This window comes from Lacerta agilis, chromosome 11, assembly GCF_009819535.1.
Source record: "Lacerta agilis isolate rLacAgi1 chromosome 11, rLacAgi1.pri, whole genome shotgun sequence".
Classification (NCBI taxonomy): domain Eukaryota; kingdom Metazoa; phylum Chordata; class Lepidosauria; order Squamata; family Lacertidae; genus Lacerta; species Lacerta agilis.
Window position 1 is genome coordinate 16866363 of NC_046322.1, and position 23601 is coordinate 16889963.

A 23601-nucleotide genomic window follows, 5' to 3' on the forward strand; every position below is an offset into this window, starting at 1 on the left:
ATCATTTCTGTATCTGAACCAGCCCCAAATGGATCTAGCTAATTTTAAAGCTGTAATAGATTTTGTACAGAGGAATGTAGAATTTGCAACGGAAGCTGATTGGGGCATTCATATTTGAGAATGACGTCTTAACACATTTTAAAAATGCTTTTCTACACTGAATTGTTACAGCCACATGATCACAATACAATGTAAATAGTCTTACCATTTTTCTTCTAAAATGAAATGGATTGTGTTCTTTTGCCCTTTGTTCAGCCAGCGTTTGCAGATACTCAGCTAGCCTTTCCTTTCGCTTTCTTTTCATCCAAGTGTGTAACTCTTTTCTCTCTCTTTCTGTTTTACGTGAATGCCCACTCACTACACTGGAGAGGCTGAAATACAGTGAAAACTCAGACATAATTAACACATACTTCAAATAATTAGATGAAATAGCATTTAAAAGCATGTAAAAGTAGCATAGCAATATATATGTCTGTTTTGATCTCAAAGCACTACAGTTTCCAAAAATATCAAGTGCATGGAAAACAAAAGTTAGTCCACAACTAGAATTGGATTGGGACCTCTCTCAAGGTAACACTACTAACTAGATAGATACTTTATTGGAAATTGAATGCCATCCCACATTTACAGCCACATAGACGCATTTATACATTGACAACCACACATACCATCCATCACAACTCCCCAAAGATCATATCATTTGGTTACATAATTTAAAATAGTTATAGCTCTTGGATAAAAACTTTAATAACTTAAATAAAATAATAACTTTATCATGAATTTCAGTGAAGCTGTGTGGGGAGGGAATAAATATACAAGAGACGGACAGGAGTAAAGCCTTCCAGCTCAGTCCAATCTACCTGTAGGACGGAAACAGCAATGCAGCCTTTCCATGACTGGCCAAATTTGGGGCAGGCTGAAATCCACTTCCCCGGATGGCGTGGGGACCATTTTTGGTGTTGCTCTGGCTGGGACAACCCCTCACCCCGAGTCATGGCCCATCGCTGGATAATGGCGGGGGGATGTTATCTCACAATGCCACCTAAACAGACATCTATCACAAATCTCAGTAAAGCTTCAGCTGTAATTCTTTACTTTCTGCCTGCCTTCCAATAAGCTCAAGGTGGCTTACATGGTTCTACCCTATAAGGTAGGTTAGATTGATAATGACAGGTCCAAATTCACCCAGTGAACTTTAAGGCTGAGTGGAGATTTGAACCTTGATTTTCCAAGGTGTATCCTAATCTCTAACCACTCTTACCACAATGTCACAGGTTATGTAGCAATTACCTGGATATTCTTTGTGCTTGTGTTTCTGTGAGACCCAGCTCCGAAGCGGACATGCCACCCTCAAGTAGAAGATCAGCAATGATGTCAGAAACACCACTCAAGCCAGTGATCTGTAGAGGATCTTCTGAAAAACTATTTTTAAAAAGCAATTACATTACTGCAAATAGGAAAAACATACTACTTCTAGAAAAAAAACTAGGGAGTCAAATTTGATGATACATTAAATGTATAATTGCAATTTCATACCTTTAATAATAATAATAATAATATTTATTATTTGTACCCCGCCCATCTGGCTGGATTTCCCCAGCCACTCTGGGCGGCTTCCAACAGAAATCAAATACAAAAATATCAAACATTAAAAACTTCCCTAAAAAGGGCTGCCTTCAGGTTTTTTCTGAATGTCAGGTAGTTGTTTATTTCCCTGACCTGTGATGGGAGGGCGTTCCACAGGGCGGGCGCCACTACCGAGAAGGCCCTCTGCCTGGTTCCCTGTAGTTTTGCTTCTCGCAGTGAGGGAACCGACAGAAGGCCCTCGGCGCTGGATCTCAGTGTCCGGGCTGAATGATGGGGGTGGAGACGCTCCTTCAGGTATACAGGACCGAGGCCGTTTAGGGCTTTAAAGGTCAGCACCAACACTTTGAATTGTGCTCGGAAACGTACTGGGAGCCAATGCAGATCTCTCAGGACCGGTGTTATGTGGTCCCAGCGGCCACTCCCAGTCACCAGTCTAGCTGCCGCATTTTGGATTAATTGCAGTTTCCGGGTCACCTTCAAAGGTAGCCCCACATAGAGCGCATTGCAGTAGTCCAAGCGGGAGATAACCAGAGCATGCACCACCTTGGTGAGACAGTCCGCGGGCAGGTAGGGTCTCAGCCTGCGTACCAGGTGGAGCTGGTAGACAGCTGCCCTGGATACAGAATTAACCTGCGCTTCCATGGACAGCTGTGAGTCCAAAATGACTCCCAGGCTGCGCACCTGGTCCTTCAGGGGCACAGTTACCCCATTCAGGACCAGGGAATCCTCCACACCTGCCCTCCTCCTGTCCCCCAAAAACAGTACTTCTGTCTTGTCAGGATTCAACCTCAATTTGTTAGCCGCCATCCATCCTCCAACCGCCTCCAGGCACTCACACAGGACCTTCACGGCCTTCACTGGTTCTGATTTGAAAGAGAGGTAGAGCTGGGTATCATCTGCATACTGATGAACACCCAGCCCAAACCCCCTGATGATCTCTCCCAGCGGCTTCATATAGATATTAAAAAGCATGGGGGAGAGGACAGAACCCTGAGGCACCCCACAAGTGAGAGCCCAGGGGTCTGAACACTCATCCCCCACCACCACTTTCTGAACACGGCCCAGGAGGAAGGAGCGGAACCACTGTATAACAGTGCCTCCAGCTCCCAACCCCTCTAGCCGGTCTAGAAGGATGTTATGGTCGATGGTGTCAAAGGCCGCTGAGAGATCCAGCAGAACTAGGAAACAGCTCTCACCTTTGTCCCTAGCCCGCCGGAGATCATCGACCAGCGCGACCAAGGCGGTTTCAGTCCCATGGTGAGGCCTGAATCCCGATTGGAAGGGATCCAAATGGTCCGCTTCTTCCAGGCGTGCCTGGAGTTGTTCAGCAACCACCCGCTCAATCACCTTGCCCAAGAATGGTAGATTTGAGACTGGGCGATAGTTGGCCATATTGGCCGGGTCTAAAGATGTTTTTTTAAGAAGCGGTTTAATGACCGCCTCTTTCAGCGGGGCTGGGAAGGCTCCCTCACAGAGGGAAGCATTCACCACCCCGCGCAGCCCATCGCCCAGCCCCTCCTGGCTAGCTTTTATAAGCCAGGATGGGCAAGGATCAAGGAGACAGGTGGTTGGTTTCACTCGTCCAAGCAGCCTGTCCACATCCTCGGAGGTAACAGACTGAAATTGATCCCACGCAACTGGACTAGACAGGACTCTGGCACTCTCCCGCCCTGGCCCTGCTCCCACGGTGGAGTCTATCTCTTTCCGAATCTGAGCGATTTTATCTGCAAAAAACTTTGCAAACGCATTGCAGGAGATCTTGGGGTCCCTACCAGGCCCCGATGACGAAGGTGGCTCCGATAGATTCCGAACCACCTGAAAGAGTCTCCTGCTGCTATTTTCCGCAGATGCAATAGAGGCGGTGAAGAAAGTCTTCTTCGCCGTCGCTATCGCCACTTGGTAGGCTCGACGTTGAGCTCTAACCTGTGTTCGGTCGGATTCAGAATGGGTTTTCTGCCACCGGCGCTCTAGCCGTCTCAACGATTGTTTCATCGCCCTCAGCTCCGGGGAAAACCACGGGGCTGTCCGGGCTCCATGCAACCGGAGAGGGCGCTTCGGAGCCAAACAGTCAATAGCCCTGGTTAGCTCCACATTCCAGCGGGCCACCAGGGAATCGGCTGAAAGGCCATCAACATGGGATAAAGTATCCCCTACCACTCTCTGGAAACCATTTGGATCCATTAAGTGGCGGGGGCGGACCATCCGAATTGGTCCCACCTCCCTGCAGAGGGGAAGGGTTGCGGAGAAGTCCAGTTGCACCAGGAAGTGATCTGACCATGGCACTTCTTTAGTTTCACTTTTTTTTAATGTCAGATCACCAACATCCATAGAGGTGAATACCAGGTCTAAGGCATGTCCTCGGCTATGAGTTGGACCAGACTTATTCAGGGTCAGCCCCATGGAGGCCATGCTTTCCACGAAGTCCCGAGCGGCCCCTTGTAAGGTCGTGTTGGCATGGATGTTAAAATCCCCTAGGACGACCAAACTAGGTGACTCCAGGAGAACATCCGCCACGACCTGAAGCAGCTCGGGCAGGGAATCCTTGGTGCAGCGGGGAGGTCGGTACACCAAAAGGAATCCTGTACTGCCCCTATTGCCCAACTTCCAGAACATGCACTCAGAGAACTGGGTCTTCCCAATAGGATGCCTGGTGCAAACTAATGACTTCCTAAAAATCACTGCAACCCCCCCTCCCCGCCCACAAGGCCTGGGTTGCTGTGCGTAAGAGAAACCTGGTGGACAAGCAGCGGCAAGGACAGGCCCATCTGCCTCGTCCAACCAAGTCTCTGTTACACATGCCAGGTCAAGTCCACCATCCACAATCAAGTCATGGATGGCAGTGGTTTTATTTACCTTTACTTAAACAAACAAAAAAAGGCATCTGTGGATACTTTCCGGCAGGTGTTTTTTAACCCTTCCTCCCAAAGGCTATTTCCCCATGTCCAGTTCTCCAGACAAATCTCCTATTGCAATGAAATATTTTCTCATACATACCTCTCATCCAATTCTTCTGATCTAACAATATCTGTAAAAAGAAACAGAATTTATTGACAGCATAGATTGTAGAAAAGAAATGCATCATAAGATACAACCAACAAGGGACACCGTACAAATACATTAGGACAGCAACAGGAAAAGTGTGACCCTGTAGATGCTGTTGGATGCTAACTCCCGTCAGCTTAATGTCAGGGATCTTGAGAGTTGCAGCGTTTGGCTTTGCTAATTAGTCATCCATAGTTAATATCTTTGTATTACACAGTATTACGTTATTCATGACAACTACCAAGTTTAGTGTTAAAACCATACCATAAGTCTATCACTAAAAAGGGACTGTGAGGACACTACTCTAAAATAAACCATTAAAGCATTGCCACTATTTTTGGCAGCCCACATAAATTTAAAAAGCCACACTTCAAATGCCTGTCATTTGATGATGAACACAACAATCCTACAGACCTTAGTGACCCTCCAATCATGTTTTACCAGGGCTCAACCATCCATCTGTGGTACAATGCCTTTAAGAAAAATGATTTATGCAACACTCTCCTGCCAAGCCTTTGTCTAGCTCTGTAAGGAACAGAGATAAGACAGGGCACCTCATATGGGGATTATGGAGGAGTAAGTATAATATTCTGCCCATTTCTTTTTAGTATGCAAATATCAGAGGAAGCAGAATGCAGAACAGACGTAACAGCATAGGAAAGAACAATTTCCCAACCAGGCTCAACTTTATCTACTATCTCACACAGGTCGATGACACTTTCCTCAAATATGAAATGGCTAAGTTAGAAATGTTATGGAAGCAGAACTATTCCACATATCATGATGAAATGTGGCTACTATACAAATAATGCTAACTAAAAACAGTAAGCAGCAAGATTATAGAATAATCAACAAGTAGGGAATGGTACCAGAAGATGACTTTTTGATTCTGGGAAGATTAGAAGCTGATGCTGAAGGAGAAGCAGAGGGTGTTTGCAAAGCAATATAGTTAGTTTGAAATGATTCCGTTTCTAAACTCCTTTCCTCCTCTGTATAATTCTCCACAATCACATGAGTTGAATAATGCTCTGTTTCAACAAAAGGACAATTGAAAGAGTGCACATTGATATCCAGAAGCAACAAAACACTTTTTTACAATATGTTAAGAGGAGCAGCCGTGTGAATCTCTTGTAGCAAAAACAGGGAAGGGTCTTGTGACACAAGGGTTTTTAAAAATAAAAATCCAGTGTTAATCATGCTCAGTTTACCCATTGAACTCAATGGACTTAAGTCTATTAAATTTACATAGATCTGTTCTGTGTGACTTAGGGTATTATCCAACTACCAAGTTCATTATGGGCATAAGCTTTTGTTGCCGATAGTCTCATTCAGGTGCATGAAATAAACCAATACATTTATTAGGTCTTTGAAGGTGTCATAAGACACTTCCTTATTTTTGCAATATTTCAATACATTTGGATTTTTTACCCTTTCCCAATGCTCCCTACACTGTTTTATTCATTTCAAAATATTTTATCCAGCAAAACCTCTCTCCATCCATCTCATTCTCACAAACTCCTACCATTCTCACCCCGAGTCCACATCCCTTCCACTCCTGCTGCTCACAATTATTCTCAACTTTCCATAGATCAGCCAGCAGAACCAAGAAGACCCACCTTCTTTGGAAACTTTAACACCTGGGGCAAAGAACGAGATGTCATCCTCTCCTGTACCTACATCTTCTACAGTGTCCACAACCTGAAAAAAGGAGAGAGACCACAAAGCCACACTTTAAACAAAAATATTTCTCCAATCTTTAACACAGGCACAAAAAGTTTTGAGCAGAAGGAAGTATATAAAGCATAAACCTACCAGTTTAGTACTGCTATATTCTTTTTCTATTCTTTCTGCCACGTTCTGTAGGGCCAGTAGTTGCCTATCCATTTCCTGTAGCTTGGCAGAAATGTGCTGTCTGCTCATTTTTCTGGCTAATGGTCCTGTGGAGGAAGCAGTGCTGAAATCCTTGTTCAGGAGGTTCAATGTTAGACGATCACCAGGAATCTCTGTCTCTACTGGCTTGGGTGGCGCTTGTGGTGATTTAGTTTGAAGATCATCTCCTTTGAATCAAAAAAGTGGGGGAAATGCTTTTCCATTAACTGCTAGAAACACAATATACAACAATGAACGCTACAGCTTTGCAGGAAGAATTTAAAGTGTGTTTTGAAGGGGTCACATTCTCAGAGGAATTGTTCAATTAACAATATCAAAAGGAACCGGTTTTAAAAGTGAATATTTTGAAATAAAATGAAAATTGTTCACCTCTTGTCTCAAATTCTTCAGGTGGAATTGTATTGGTAACAGATGCTGCCATGTGATGCAATTTTGCAGAAGCTGGGAGTTCAGACTTCATAGGCTGAGTGGCAACGTGTTTTGGAACAGACTCAGAAATATCTGGCAAGTTTTTCAGAAGATCACCATCTTCTATATCAATCACATTGATAAACTTCCGTCCAGTCTAAACCACATCAAAAAGATCAATATTAAATTATTAAATGAAATTAGTGAACTTCTCCCCCTTCAGTGGATGCATAAATATAACAGACATATTGTATATATGTACTGCTGCATCATCAGCAAATATTTCTCAAAACTTGCCAAATCAGATGTAATATCAGATGAGGATTGTAAAGACACATTTCCTGATTCAGCAGGGAAAGTAAGGTTCAAGTACACATCTGGTGGCAATGCCTGGGGAACACTTGCAGGTAAAAGCTCTGTGTGAAGAAAAAGAAATTATTAAGTCACCATAGGCAGTAAATATCCAGGAATGCTGGAAAATATATTTGGACACAGCAATAGGACTGATAAGAACATTGAAAACCTGAATATGCTATGACAGTAAGGTATTTTCCTCCTGTGCTGAGCAGTGGGGGTTAGTTGCCACATTGTCTCCCGCATACCACTGGGCATGCTGGCTGAGGCTGATGGGAGCTGGAGTCAGATAACACATGGAGAGCCACAGGTTCCCCATCCCTGTACTATAAGTGGGAATGCATCTCCCCCAGAAGAGGGATTCTGGCAGAGTTTACTTGACTGATGGTGCTCATTTCCATCAGAAAAACTTTAATTAGGTTTTCAAGGACCTAACTGCACTTGATGCAGCAAATACATCATTGGATCTCTCAGTATTTCTTCCTTTTTTAAAGAACGAATTCGGTTTAAGGATGGACATCAGGAACGGATTAAGTTCGTAAACCAAGGTACCACTGTAACGGCTTTCAAAGGGAGTACTGTAGACTGAGAAAATTAAATGGGAAAGTTAACCCCTCTCCTCTACAAGCACATTCTCAGCAGAAAACAACAACATCATGATGTGTGATGGGGAGTCCATTCACTCTTAATCATAACATATGAAATACAAATACAAAATTTGCTCAAGTTTTTTGTCTGAAGTCTTCACAGAAGGCAAAGACTAAATATTAACTTCTTAGCTATCTTTGAAAAACAAATGACAATAAAAGAAGGTACGTAAGTGAAAAATGTGGTTCATCAACTTTTTTTGCCAATAAAGATCAACATGAACTTTATGTCCATATTAACTGGGGGGTACAGTCTCAGACTATAGTCATATATGTATCTACATGAATTCTAAATCAGTAAAATAAAGTTTCTTTTCTAAAGGAAGATACAATGCACACATATAACAAATCAACGTGGACAGACTTATGGCACACCTGCTATAGATGGAGAAGGAGAAGTGATTGGTTGATTTTTACCAGATTCAAAAACGATTTCTTCTGCAATGGTTTGCATATCCTCACAAGGTTTAACAACTTGATTGATAAAATAAAGAAAAGTCAAGATGAATCAATAGCAGGAAAGCATATTCTACTCTTTATTAAAATGGAGGGATTTCTGAGGATATTTTGAATAATTTGGCCTTAGGAGAGCAAGTTAATTACTTAAAGGTTAATTTAAGATAAAAAGAAATTAAAGATAAATTTAAAGATATCTGGTTGGATCCAGAGGAGTCCCTTCACGGACTGTCAGTTCAACAGATCCGCCTACTCATTTGCCAGTTCTTCTTCCACCCTACAGCAGGGTTGGCTAACCTGTAGGGCATGTTTGGCTTCCCAAGCAGTTTCTGGTGTTCCTCAATTTATTATTTTATTAAAAGGCAATGCTGAGAAACTTTTCAAAAATTATTTTTCACCAGCAGGTGCCACTGTTGAACCCCACACTGAATAGGTTGAACCCCATCCTCAGATCTCATAAGCAAGAAGGGGACACTATAGGGGACATTTTATTTTTCCAAAGGGCCCTTCTCCCTCTGGTGTGGTGCCTTTATTAGAATATTTCAGAGATTCTTGGAAAACAGGAAGAAAATTGACAACAGGATGCTGGACTAGATGGGCCACTGGTCTGATCCAGCAGGTTAGTCTTGCATTCCTGAGTTCCTGTTTCCTCTCCTAACAACAGCACCACAGATTTGTGCATGCACGGACATATGGTCCTTGGAGGGGCAGCAAACGTTCAATGTGGCCAATCTTCAAAAAAGGTTAGTCCCCTGCAGCACCTCCTACACTATTCTCCAACACCCAGAGCAAATTTTTAGGGGATCCCAGGAGACTTCAGGAAAAGTGGAACCCACCAAGAATGAACACATTTAAAAAACAAACAAACAAACAAACAGTTCATACAAACAGACTGAAAGGAAGCACACCTGTTATAGACGCAGAAGCAGTGATTGGTTGATTTTGATCAGGTTCAGAAACTATTTCATCTGAGACAGTTTGTACATCTTGATGTGATTTATTAACTTGATTGGTAAGAAAAAATTAAAATCAAGATCAATCAACAGAAAGGCAAAACATTCTGTTACTTATTGAAGGAGGGCTATTTCTGGTGGAAGGATTGAAGGACTTGGTCCGAAGAGGACAAATTCCATACACAATGCTTAACATTACAAAAATTATTGAATGCCATTTCTTCCACAATTCTTAGACTGTAATCCTAAACACACCTAGAAGTCACACTGAACTCAATGTGACTTAGTTCTGAATAGACATGCATAGGATTGTGCTGCTAGGAGATATTCTAATATAAATTAACTTAGAGGAAAGCAATTTAGCTGCAAATGCTAAAAAAGCAACAACATAACAATTTCCTGCAGGTTATTTTACCAGGATCTGTATTTGTAGAGGCATCTTGAAGATCTGCAATTCGTTTTCTTACAGAAGCTAAGTAATGTAGTCCTGCTGAAGAAATAACTGCCTCTGGGTCTAAGAGGGAGGAATACATAATTACTATCCACATCAAAATTAGTAGGGGAAGAAAACTATTTCAGTGGTTTTTGCTAATTTCATGGTCTCAGCTGTACAATTAAAAATGAAGAAAACATAATTCATTCAATAAAGAGGATTAGAGAAACATTCCTGATTTGTAGGTGCATTAGGTAAATCCTGCTCTTATATCCATTATAAATATAATCACAATTCTACAGATAGGAAACTGATGCCAGGAAACAGTGATTTATTTCAAAATGAATCCACAAAAGCAGTGAATGCTTGTAAAGTTATATGACTGACAATTCATTCCAAAGTTCTTTGTATCTATTAGATCATGCTAAATATCACTGTCGTTCAAGATGAATAACACAGGTCGTGTTCCATCTTACTCCTGTTCAGAGCAGACCAACAGAAATTAACAAGTATGACTAAATTCATTCATTTCAATAGATCTACTCTAAGTAGGACTTAGTTGGATACAACCCCATATTTCAATAGAATGGACAGGTCATAACTGGATCTTCAATTTTTAACAGTTTTGTTGAAATACTCACTCAGTAAGGAGCCACCATCAATGAGGTCATAGCTGAATTCTGTTTGATTATCCTGACAGAAGAATAAATACGATTAAATTCATATAGGTTCAACTGCTGCTAACATATTTCAAGATATTAATATTATTTCAATACAGTATGTTTAAGTAAGAAACAGATAAGTGTGCAACTCCTTTCGATTAAGAGATCATACATGGTTTTCTGTAACTTTCTTACAAATTATTATTTTAAATTCAATTTGCTTCTGTGATTCCCATCATCGTTTTAAAATATACCTAGGAAGCATTTGAGGGAGGGAAATTAAATAGGTTTTGTTGTGATTAGTCCATCCTGTCTGTAAGATCTACTAGATACACAATTGAAAAATCATAAGTCTTATAATCGTTCTGCCAGAGTATAATAATAATACAATAAACTACAACTAATCCAGAATGCGGCAGCTGGACTGGTGACTGGGAGTGGCCACCGAGACCACATAACACCGGTCCTGAAAGACCTACATTGGCTCCCAGTATGTTTCCGAGCACAATTCAAAGTATTGGTGTTGACCTTTAAAGCCCTAAACGGCCTTGGCCCAGTATACCTGAAGGAGTGTCTCCACCCCCATCGTTCAGCCTTGACACTGAGGTCCAGCTCCGAGGGCCTTCTGGCAGTTTCCTCCCTGTGAGAAGTGAGGTTTCAGGGAACTAGGCAGAGGGCCTTCTCAGTAGTGACACCCACCCTGTGGAACGCCCTCCCATCAGATGTTAAGAAAATAAGCAACTATCTGACTTTTAGAAGACATCTGAAGGCAGCCCTGTGCTTAGGGAAATTTTTAATGTTTGATGTTTTATCGTGTTTTTAATATTCTGTTGGGAGCCACCCTGAGTGGCTGGGGAAACCCACCCAGATCGGCGGGGTATAAATAATAATTATATTATTATTATTAGGAATTTCTTGGCTCTGGAGGCACTACCCCTGGTTCCTTTTCTGTCCTGCCAAGGATCAGACCTATTATCACATCAGTGTCATTTCTGCTCAGCATTTAGCTGCTCTTTTCTCACTATGACTCTTTATACTCTTAATCTGTATAGTTTTTTGTGGTGTTGTTGTTGTTGTTAACCTTTTCACAGGCTGCACCTATCTGTTGTTCTCCCTTCCTCTGCTCCAGCGCTGTTATTGGCAGGACAATGTCACACGAAACCTAAGGAAAAGAAATGCAGACATGTTCACATGGGTGGTAGCTCAGGCAGACCTATTTACTGAGCATTTGTGCTGATTTGTTAGCAGGGAGGTTATATGACAATAAGCTTTAAACCTGAGTTCCTCACAGGGTCTTCAAGTTAGTAATTCATTCATCCCACACTTTTCAGTGAATTTTCTCATTACCACAAAAAGTCTGTTTCTTTTTTATAGTGGATTTGTTGCACAAGGGCAAAAGAGCACTTCAATTGTGCAAATCTAAATCTCCCACTATGTGCTTGAATCCCTCTTGCTGAATACCGACAGCTTGGAAGTGCTCATTAAAGCAAATACAATCAACAAGATAATTGTGAGTCAGAATTGCTGTATCACTGTACCTTTGCTTGCTCTACAATATCAGCTGAAACAACAGGGCCATCTTGTTGAAAAGTCACAGTTGCTTTCTTCCTTTCTTGCTTCTCTTTGATCTGTTTCTTGACACGCCTCCTCTGCCTATTATTACATTAGCATTTTAACAACATTCTGATAATTCTCTCTTTGAATTTAGGCAAATAGCAAAGTCCATCAACTGAGCAACCTAGGGATGGCACTAGTGTTAAGGGACTCACAGAAAATGCAAATACCACCTCTTTATATGTCCAGGTGTTCCCTGAGAATGGACTCATCTGAAAACAGCAGCAGGCAGCTGGGAAGTGGCTGTTTTATTTACTTTTACTGCTTAATACCATAGTGCAACATAAATACAGGAGAGATACAAAAGGAGGTTCCCATAGGGTTGCAGAGTGTAGTGTCCCAGGGCATTGTGGGAGATTTTTGAATGATTGTTTCCCAAATCCAACTGACGGGTGCGAGGGGGCCCAAGGCATGTGCCCGTGCTGGTAGATCCTGCTGGGATGCTGGGGCCCTGGCAGTTGCCTGAGGGTATGAAATTGTTGGGGCGGGGTACTATACAGTGGTGCCCCGCTAGACGAAAATAATTCATCCTGCGGAAATTTTCGTCTAGCGGGTTTTTCGTCTTGCGGAGCGGCAATGACAGCCGCGCTCCGCAAAAAAAAAACAAAAAAAAAAAACCGTCTAGCGGGGCAGGCTTCCGCTAGACGAATGCGTTCGTCTAGCGAGTTTTTCGTCTAGCGAGGCATTCGTCTAGCGGGGCACCACTGTATATGACAACATGAGCACTTCACTCAAGACCAGAACAAATAATTAATTTTGTGTCTCAAGAGCATTTTTAAAAGAAGGAAGTGAAAATGGGCAAATTATACAAACTCAAATGACCATGAAACTGGACCACAAGACCCTGCCTGCCTCTCCCCATGGTATTTCGCACTGTGAATTGTGCCTATGGAGGTTTCAATATTTGATAGAATTACTGTGAGTAGTTCCCCTCCAGGCTCATTATGGATCAGAAACAACTCCCACACTTCTTAAAAGAAGCAGGGAACTTGTGGGGCGAAAGACTCCTTCTTTAAAACAAAACATGTAAAATAACAAAAGATAAACAAGACTGATGCTTAGCTGGTGGGCTAAAAGGAACAAAAGACAGCAAACCAGAGTTTATGAAGTTTCTGTGGATCCTAATCCAGACTGGAGTCAGCTTGCTATCCTACCTCTGATTTGGCAGAAGAAACCACTTTCTGAACTAGTACAACTAGTAGTGATAAATTATATTTGTTTTGTAATTTATTATCAGCCCATAGTTACTGCCTTTTTCTTACGTTAAGTTCACCAAAACTGATATGATCACATTTAGATACATTGGTATGATCAGTACTATTTGTTCTTACCTTTTTTTATTATTCATATCTTGTCTCACTTCACGTGGTTTAAAGTTAGCTTTTAATAACTGAATCTTTTCAGGATGGTCTTTAACCCCAATGTGGGGGACTTGGACAAACTGGCGGCTTTGCTCAAATGCAATGAGATTTTGAAGTGGGATGAGTTTTGGTGTTTGAAACTGTTTAGGAAAGAAACCAGAATCTGATAATTATGTGAATAATGTATTTTTTCCAAATTGGATGATGACTTTGAAAAGCAGAAGATGTCAGACTCTAATAATACTGAAAGACGTTCAAACTCCACTAATGTAAATAGAATCAACAATCAAAGGAAGGAGTAATATTTATTAAGACATACTTAATTCTTATGCACATCTTTTAAACCAGAGATGGAGACTCTGTGCCCCTCCAGGTGTTGCTGGATTCCAGCTCACATCAGCCACAGCCAAAATGGTCATTGCTCAAGGGTAATGGGAGTCAAAATCAGTGATATCTGGAGGGCCACCAATTCCCCATACCTGTTTTAAAGGAAAGGTTTAATTATTTAATTAAAATATTTGTTATTTCTTAAGTTGATATCCTCCAAAGGATGCCCAGCAGCAAACAGTTCAGTAATAAAAATACAAATAAAAATAAAAACATAACATCTAAAAACAAGACATATAAAACATCTGAAGCAAATTTCAGAATGGATATAACCAAATCATGTGTCTAGACAGGCTGACCAAAACTCAAAATATATCTTTATGCATGCTTATATAGAATCAATTACCTTGGTGAGCGGAGGTAAATTAGTGTAAAGCAATGGCATTCCTGTCTGCGAAAAGGGGTCTATGGAATCAAAGTTCTTTTCCGAAAGTTTAGCAGGCGGCATAGTGGATGGATACTTGTATTGTGAGGCCTTCAGATAAAGCAAAGGAATCTGTGCAAAATTTTGGTAAGTTTTATGCAAGGGAATCCCATTGTCAACCAGTGGCTTCTCTGCCTTTAGATGTGCATGAAGGTGTTGTGAAGGCGCCATATTTTCTTTTTTCTCATATTCATCCAAATTAACATGGTTGGAATGACCCTTATTTACAGTTTCTGACCAACGGCCCGCCTGCTCTTGTGAGTGTGTTAGAACTTCGTGATCATAGTTGTTCAAATTTAGGTGTTCTATTGTTCCTTTGTACTCTGGCATCTGTACACCTTGAGGACTCTTCACCAGAGGAGGAGGTACACCCCAGGCTTCTCTTTGTTTTGGGAATGGTCCATTGAAAACTTTTGGGGTTTTTACTGGGCAGATATTGAGTGGCTGAAACTGAAAGTCAGGTTTAAGTTTAAGCAAAGGAAGCTCATTTGCATTATTTAAGGGTTTTGAAACTGGAATAAGCTTAGGTATCTTCTCAGCATTTAGGGAAACTGATAATAAAGGTAATGGTCTGGCTGGAACCTGATGAAGCAAGTTTTGAAAGGGTGGAATCTGGCTTGTTCCAATGGTCTGGCCCTCTGGTAAGCTTGAAGAATCACTGGTGTGCAGTGGATTCTAAATGAGATAAAAAATATACTGTCACAAGGTGAACAGACATTTGCTTAATGTAATAGATGAAGACCCTAAATGAATTATAACTTTACATTTAAAAGTGCAACATACTACTTACTGAAGTATCTCCATTATGACTTTGATAACGCAAACTGTTTTTCTCCTGAGAATTGGTGTTTTTCTTAGTGACATCACTACTGTTTTCTAGAGTTGTCATCTCTTTTACTGGCAAGTCATATGTTACAAGTTTTGGAGGAGCCCTATCAACATCAGTGCCGCCAGTGTTTGAAGCCTGGTTTCTTCCCAACTGAAATGACTGTGACTGCTGCATCTGCTGTGACATATTTGGCAAGTTGGCAAATGATGATCCTACTACTTGCATGAGGCTCATAAAGTTGATCTGCTGCAGCTAGAACATAAACCGAAATCATGACTAAAAAACCCCCCTACGAGTTCATAATATTCTTATTCTATTGCACTGACTCAGCAAAGTGCAGTTATCTAGGAATGCAAAAATTTCTATATTTTAGTGAAATAATACCAGCTGAATAATACCAAGCATTCTGCTCAGGAACATCATATTTCACAAGCACAGTTTTGTCCTGCACAATTATTGCAAGTACTTTATTGTAGATGCAGAATTTTCACCAATATATGAATAAATGAAACATTACACAGTCTTGCTCAATGGATCATCTCAAGTCACATCAGACTCCCACACTGCTCAGAAACGCCTCCTTCATGCGCATACAGTCAAACCTTATTTGTCAAACGTAATCCATTCCAGAAGCCCGTTCAGCTTCCAAAACATTTGACCACTGAGGCACCGCTTCTGATTGGTTGCAAGAGCTGCGTCGGACTTTTGGCTTCTGAAAAACCTTCAAAAACCAGGGCATTTACTTCCAGGCTTTTGGTGTTTGGGAGCCGAAATGTTCCAAAATGGAGCTGTTTGGGAACCGATGTTTGACTGTACTTAAAGTAAGGAGTGTACCCATCCGCCGCACTCCCAAGTGAATGAATGAATGAATAAATTTATTTTTACGGTCATAGACCAACTCACCACTCCCAAGTGGGCTGCCGCCAGCTCTAACCCAACCTCCTAACATTCAGTAAGCATTGGAAAGAAGTTCCTATGTGCATACAGCTGAAAGTGCCTACAGGGACCCCTGATTATGCAAATGCACAGAGCACAGCAAGTACAGTATTGCAAGGACAGTAGCCACAGTCCCACTCCCTGCATTAAACAAATATGTGGGGAGGAGAGTATTTGAAACCCCATCTGTGTCTGCCCCAGAAGCTGCCCAAGTACCATATGTAACCCACTATGAGGAATAGCATGATTACCGTAATTAGTGAATCGTACACAAACAATGAACCTTTTCTGCTATAAGTGTTTCGGACATGTCCCCCAGAAGAATTCTAGCAAGATCTAGAGCACTTTTTCATAATGAATATTTTTTACCTGAACCAATTTAAACATTTCATCTTGCAGCATTTGCCTAACAGTATCTGAAACGTTCGGTGGTTGTTCCATCGGTAAAGTAGTGTTAACTTCTTCATTCTTTGGAACAAGAGGACTACTTGGAAGAACACTTGACACTGCAGTGAAAGAAGCCCGTTCATCTGAGACCGCAAGCTGTACACTGCAGAAGCAGAGGGGAAATATACCTGAGACAAACTAACTTGTAAAATACCTTGATTCTGATCACTTCTCATAAATACTCCTAATCTGATATAATGCTTGCCCCCAATCTTTCTACTGCTGGAGACAATAACTTTGGCCATTTACAGGAATATCTAGATGTGGCTAAGAGTTTTGATTTGTCTGACAGCTTGTCATTTGCATGCTTGACACAGTAGACTAGGCAGTATTTTTAGTGATTTTTCTCATTAACAATTAGAAATGTGCTTATAAATATACAATCAATATGTCATACCGTGCTATCTTTTATAAGCTCAAAATGGCTAATAGTTTTTTCTTTAAAGCATATTATCTACAAAATTGCTACTTTAATCAACCACTGTGAAAAGACAGAAAAAGTAGGCTGTACTTAAGATACTTGATCCTTAATGCTGATCAGACATGATATGTTAAATGAGTATTGACACAAGGAAATGGAGTTCAATTTGGAATTTAGTACTAGTAGTACTTCCTAGAATACCTAGCAGTTCCTTAAACATCTACCAACCTAAAATCAAGTAGATAGAATGTGTGGCCTGGTAGACTCAATCCCCTGCCTTGAGTGCCACTGACATTGAAAAACAGGTTATCTGGCTGGACCCTTATGAATCCAGGCTCAAAAGTAAACTGAATTGCTCAGCCACTACCTGTATGCAGTACCAGACAACAGAGTGCAAAACTTATGAAGCAGCCAACATATCTTTAATTATAACTTCAACTTTTCACATCAAATGGCCGGAAGTTTTATTATAGATTAAGGTGACAGATGACCTTATGCCTAATATTTAAAAAGAGCTTCTTGGTTTCTTTTACCTCGTAGTTTCTGACTTCATTTCAGGGCAAAATGAGCATGGAATGTTAATTGGAGTTGCCTCACATTTTGTACTGTAAATACTGTAGAGAGAAAAGATATATCAGGATTTTTTCATCACGTAAGGTATCTTGATTTGAATGCATGTCAATTATTTTAAGAGAAGTTATACTTCTTTATTCCTTTGATCCTACTTAAAACACAATCGGCCAATTCAGAGGGTGCATGCTGGCCCCACATATTCAAGTGGGGGTGGAATGTCTGTATTATGTCATATGCTCATAAAAGTTGGCCGGCTTTGTTGGATCAAATGAAGTAGTTCTGTTCAGACTAGTGCAACTGAATATCTCCTCCATCTTTTCCCTCTGTGCACTCCCTAATTCTCTTCTAGGTTGCCACCCACTCCACTGCCAAAGCTCTGAAGGCAATTTTGGGAGGGACACAGGGAGAGGAAGTTCTGTTGGCAAAGTGGAAGTCCTTGCACAAACAGAGGGACTGCAACTTTCACCGCAACATCTGAAGGAAAGTGACACAATATGGTGTCCCAGGAAATAGAATTACTGAAAGTTCTAATAAAATCAGAGGAAGGGGTAGAGGAGGGAAGGGAATCTCCATGAAATACACAGTTCTTTGTACACGATAACTGGATTTTTTTTTAGACTGGGGCCCTTGCAAACAAGGAAGTGACCACTGGCCAAGATACCAAAGCAAAAAGCTGTCTTTTGAGCACCCTTCTAATAATTTTTGTGCTAGGTTGTTTTTTCAAAAAATCAAGTTTAGATTCATGTAAATCTGCAGGAGTCTGATAAAACTAAACTGCACTTTTAAGTAGTACATCCTTTTCTTTGATGATGAATTTAATGTCAGGTATCTAAACTTCCCTTAAACTAGAAAAGAGTTAAAGCACATTTTTATTTTATTTTAAATTAGATATAATTTCTCTCACTCATCCAGCTTGGTAAATTTTTCCTCCGATGTTTCTGTCAATTGATCTTCTTGTGAATATTCAACATCTGATACGGATGGCTGCTGTAATTTTTAAAAAAAGGCTTTTAAGTGCATTTGAGCATGTTAGCATGTAATTGCCTCACAGAAACACCTTATTTAAATGTACACAGTCCAATAGCGACTGCTTGGGTTCTTACAGCTCCTGCTGAGGAGTGCCCAGCACTAGAAATGTGTCTGGTTTTCTTTGCTCCTAGTGTTCGGGAAATTCTTAAGACCTGCTTCAAGACACAGAAGTAGCAGAAAGAGATGGTAGGGGTGGAGTGGGAAAAGGAGGAGCTGCTGAGGTAAAACATGAGCTTTTTTGTTTTATATGTTTAAATGGAAAGTATCCAGGTAAAACTCAGGAGAGAGAGAGAAAACAGAAGGTAAGGTTACTCAGTGAAGACCCCAAGGAGGATGTGCTCTGAGCTGACACAGGAAACAGACTGAGCCTCAGCTGGCAGAGAAGTGCAAAGACTTTGAAGATTAGGTATTTTTTGTTTGCAAGCTTTAGGGCATGCAATGCAACCTGCTTAGAGACCTCTGGCAACCATGAGAGAATGTGCATATGTACACGTTCAAGTGAAGATATTTTACTCATTGCTGTGGTAACTTGCCTCTTTCTTTCGTTGTACCGATTTAATGCTGACAGAAATGGTAGGACTCTTTGAAACTGCAAATGGATCTTCATGATGCTCTTTAAAATAAAAGGCACATAAAGAGAAACTAAATTACTATGGGAACAATCCAGTCTATTGCCATCCCTTCCCAACTGTAAACACCCCTGCTCCATGCAGATTATCAACTGATTATCCCCTAAAAGTGTGTATATTCCAAGGCCAGTGGGACCTGCTACAAAATAGCATAAGAAGAGTGCTCATGTTTCATGGCCTGGAGCAGGAACCTGGTAGTACTGTTCTGGCTGCTTGTGGGATAGGGTGTTTCAGGAGTGGGGAAGGAATAAAGAGCACTTCCTATTTTCCTTCCAGCTCTCCCAAGGCTTCCCCCCAAACCTAAATACTTTACAGTGATATAGTGGGAGCAGGGGCACATAGTTCTGAAAACGACACTAAATCCCCCCTACCATTTACTAGAAGCTGCCAAGGACTTCCTCTGCCCTTTATTTTCCTTCATTCCACTTGCTTTTAACTGACCTATGAACAATATGTGCCTCCAATTGCTCTCAGCCACGTTTTATATTTTCATAATGGTTGCAGGGACCACCTGAAAGTGCTGTGAGAGCCACTATTTGTAAGCAACTGGCTTATGCTTTAACTATAGATGAAAAGCATAGCTAGGTGCTAAATATTAGAGTATGAATTCTGGAGAAACAGCAGGCTTTTGTGTTATTCTAGCAGTTGTACTAGTTTAAGCAGATATATAGGAAGGCATTGTATTAAAATTTGTGTAAAATAGCAACTTAATATCATGTATGTGGATATCTGTAGAATTAAAAGGTAAAGGACCCCTGACAGTTAAGTCCAGTCGTGAACGACTCTGGGGTTGTGGTGCTCATCTCGCTTTACTGGCCGAGGGAGCCGACGTTTGTCCGCAGAGTTTTTCTGGGTCGTGTGGCCAGCATGACTAAGCCGCTTTTGGCGAAACCACAGCAGCAAATGGAAACGCCGTTTATCTTCCCGCTGGAAGATTTATCTACTTGCACTTTGACATGCTTTCGAACTGCTAGGTTGGCAGGAGCTGGGCCAGAGCAAGGGGAGCTCAACCCGTCGCGGGGATTCAAACAGCCGACCTTCCAATCAGCAAGCCCAAGAAGGCTCAGTGGTTTAGACCACAGCGCCACCCATGTTAAAAAGAAAGAATTATTTTAATTAATTTAAATTTAACTAACCTTCATTTTCAGATGCCACATCTTCATTTGATATGTATCCCCCTATTTCTTCTGTCAGAGGTTTGACAAGATTTCTTCCTTCAATCTCTACAGACTGCTTTTCATGTAAGGTCCTATACATGGGAAAAGATTGCAAGAACTGAAGACTTCAGACTATAGACAGCCTTTCTTAGCATCATGCTCCAGCTCCTGACATTCTAAGCTCTTACATGAAACAGAACAATTATTACCCTGGAAGACTTTCAAAAGGTTCACCAAAGGCATGTCCATCTTGGATACCAACTGGAGTCCCAACTGATGGAGAATAGCCTGTATCCACACCGTTGTCTTTCTCTAGTTTGGCTCTAATAGCTGAAGTACTTGCATACTGTTTGAGTCGTTTCTAAACACAAAACAAAACAGAACACACATATAATTTCTATGTAAATACATGACTAGCAATAATGTTTCATCACCAACAATGCCCCACAATCACAATCTCTCTATATAGCATTAACAGCGGAGTACAACTTACTATATGCTACAAGATCTAGATAGAGTTTGAAGTTTATGTGCCTCCCATACCAGATTTGTTCCTGCGAGCATCTTAAGCTTGACAGATTTTTCTCAAGTAGGTACTTTAATTAAGCCGTATCTTAAATAATATATTCTGCAAGTTAATAAAGAAAATTATCAAACTTGTTCTTTATACAAGGCTTTCCTCTACTTAGTTATTATTAAACTTCTCAAATTAAATGCAAAGCAATGAGTTCAATGGCCAAATTGTTCATATAGTATGGTATTTAGATACATTAGAAATATTACATGTCAAAACTTTAATTACATAAATACCATAACCCTAGTATTTCTCACTCAGGTCTTCAAGGCAGTCAAAGTGCATCACAGAAAGAACTTGTATGTTTATGGAATGTCTGTGATTTCCTAGCAACAGCACTATAGGCAGTAACTTCACATTCTAAACACACAGCCAGCATAAAAGCATGTTAAGCAATCAACAACAAAGTATGACAGCATTTGCTATAAGCATTTTGAATTATATTTCAACACTGAGGCAGACCTATCTGCAGTGCATTAATCTAAAATATGTCTCTCATGAAATATGTGATTATCCACATTGTCTCCTAAAGATACAGCTGAACATTATAGCATTTTCATGTTCCTCATCCCTGTTGGTGACTCCACTTTCCTTTTTTATAAATAATTCTAGAATCCTAGAATTGTTGGATTAATAGATTTGGCAGGTACCCCAAAGATAATCTAGTCCAACCTCCTGCAATGCAGGAATCTCAACTACAGCATCCATTAGAGATGGCCACACAACCTCTGCTTCAAAACATCCAAGGAAGGAGAGTCCATCAACTTCCAAGGGGGGTCCTGTTCCACTTTCTAACAGCTCTTACTGTTAGATGTTAGAACTTTCAGATGTTCAGTGAGCATGTGTTACCTTGTGCTACTCTCTCAAGATGGAACAGGGCTTAACACATGCAACTGGGAACATATGAGAACACTGTACAGTTTAGTACATCATAATTTCCTATCACTCCTGGGGGGTGGGGAATTGTACCCATATTTCCAACACATTGCAAGAACTGTGTGCACTAGTTGCTCCAAGTGGTTGCCAACTGGACAATTAGAAGTCGGCTCATTGTGGGATCTGGTAGGAATGTGGAATCTGAAAAGGACCCATGTCCGATTCGTGCATCAGTCCAGGAAATGCAAGTCTGATGGGTCTGCTTCATGAGTCACATTTGCTAAATTCATCCCCCACCCCGACACAGAAATGAGTCCAACTGAGTTGAATGTTGTTTACTCCCAAGAAAGTGTGAATAGGTTTGCAGCCTAAATATGGCACTGTGTGGAACAAATAATAAATTAAAGCCCCCCAACTACACTACAGCTTAGAAAGTGCTTTCCCCCCTTAATACATACAAAGAGTTGGGGAGAAGTCTGAGTGACTGTATACATTGTTGCTCACAATGAATATTACTAATGAGATTCTTACATTTAAAATAAGATATAGAATGCAAATATTCCTGAGGAAAGTATTTGGAGTTAGGAAATGTCCACTCTAAATTTGTGGTCTTTCTGTATCCAGATTTTATTTGTACATTGATGCAAATTAGCTAGCAACCAAACCTGGTGCGTTTAATTTCTCTTACTTACCCAAATATGGACATTTTGATTTTGTGATTCATTGGAGAAATTTTGCTCTAAAAGCCACAATGATGTAAGTATGGCAGATGCAGATGTTTTTACATGCATCATTGGCTGGCATTCCTGAAATGGCTCTGTGGAGATGGGATCATAAAGCAGTCTTCTATCAGACCATCTGATCATCCATTCAAGCAAGCGAGCTATGTTGTTAAATTTAAAGTTCATGTCTGGAGTTGGTTTTGTTCTTTGTAGAATATCCGTTACCTGAACTGCTTTGTAGATGTATCTATGAACAGGAGCTGCTTGGGGGGAAGAAGTCTGTTCAGACAAAAGCTGAGTTAATACAGGTGCAAGAGTTTTTTCTTTACAGGAATCTTGTGCACCATAAATTGATTTCTGGCTTAGACCAAATAATCCTCTTCTTGCAGTGAGTCTCATCACTGAGTCACAAACAGAAGTCTCAAGCACAGCTGGTTTATTGGAAACCTTTTTCTTATCATCACACAAAGGATCCAGATTAGCAGCACTGGGATCAAAAACAGGAGCGTAGCAAGAACCAGCCCTAAAAACATGTTGGCCTTTATTTCTGATCTGTCGACGTTTCATTGTTGTATGAACATCAAAAAGGAAAGAGTTGAGTTCATGTTCCCTAAGGAGTGTGGAAAAGCTCATCAGAAAAGGAATCATAGAGTCTTTATGATTGATCAGATCTCTTTCAAGCATGTATGTTAAAAAGAGATCTAAAAACTTAACGTATTCATCATCATCACGTTCAAATTCCCATTCACCCACTAGAGGCAAAACATGCTGATTGGTTAAGTCTTTGTAGTTCTCTTTTATAATACTTTTCCCGTCTACATTTAAGTCTTTTAGTTTTTCAGTACTTCTATCGTATCCAGTCAATTCTCCTGCACAGTTGGACACTTCTCTACAAGAAATCACAACAAATAGATTAGAAAGGGCAAGCAACTAACAAATGACCTCTTTTTCTTGAAAAACCCCACAAACAAATTAAATACATAAATGCAGGTTTTCTGTTTTCAATACAGGTTGTTGTTGTTGTTGTTCAGTCGTTCAGTCGTGTCCGACTCTTCGTGACCCCATGGACCAGAGCACGCCAGGCACGCCTATCCTTTCAATACAGGTAACATAACTCAAAAAGTCTATCTAGTCATTAAAAAGATCACCAACCTTTTTGGACCAGTAGGGACATTCCAAATTTTGATAAA

General features: G+C 40.8%; 1 protein-coding gene across 1 annotated transcript in view; it reads right to left on the reverse strand.

Annotated features, from left to right (window-relative positions):
* CPLANE1 (ciliogenesis and planar polarity effector 1) overlaps positions 1 to 23601 on the reverse strand; it is a 52129-nt gene that overhangs the window by 4574 nt on the left and 23954 nt on the right. Inside the window, exons 25-47 of the mRNA XM_033164074.1 lie at positions 22382 to 23300; positions 20449 to 20600; positions 20219 to 20331; positions 18987 to 19066; positions 18329 to 18411; positions 17385 to 17465; positions 16353 to 16533; positions 15009 to 15299; positions 14141 to 14893; positions 13378 to 13547; positions 11971 to 12085; positions 10412 to 10463; positions 9753 to 9851; positions 9293 to 9388; positions 8304 to 8402; positions 7225 to 7343; positions 6889 to 7084; positions 6442 to 6686; positions 6246 to 6327; positions 5499 to 5657; positions 4582 to 4612; positions 1291 to 1422; positions 206 to 371 (exon numbers count right to left, since the gene is read on the reverse strand). Coding sequence (XP_033019965.1) covers positions 206 to 371; positions 1291 to 1422; positions 4582 to 4612; positions 5499 to 5657; positions 6246 to 6327; positions 6442 to 6686; positions 6889 to 7084; positions 7225 to 7343; positions 8304 to 8402; positions 9293 to 9388; positions 9753 to 9851; positions 10412 to 10463; positions 11971 to 12085; positions 13378 to 13547; positions 14141 to 14893; positions 15009 to 15299; positions 16353 to 16533; positions 17385 to 17465; positions 18329 to 18411; positions 18987 to 19066; positions 20219 to 20331; positions 20449 to 20600; positions 22382 to 23300 — 4414 coding nt within the window. The remainder of the gene's footprint in view (positions 1 to 205; positions 372 to 1290; positions 1423 to 4581; positions 4613 to 5498; positions 5658 to 6245; positions 6328 to 6441; positions 6687 to 6888; positions 7085 to 7224; positions 7344 to 8303; positions 8403 to 9292; positions 9389 to 9752; positions 9852 to 10411; positions 10464 to 11970; positions 12086 to 13377; positions 13548 to 14140; positions 14894 to 15008; positions 15300 to 16352; positions 16534 to 17384; positions 17466 to 18328; positions 18412 to 18986; positions 19067 to 20218; positions 20332 to 20448; positions 20601 to 22381; positions 23301 to 23601) is intronic.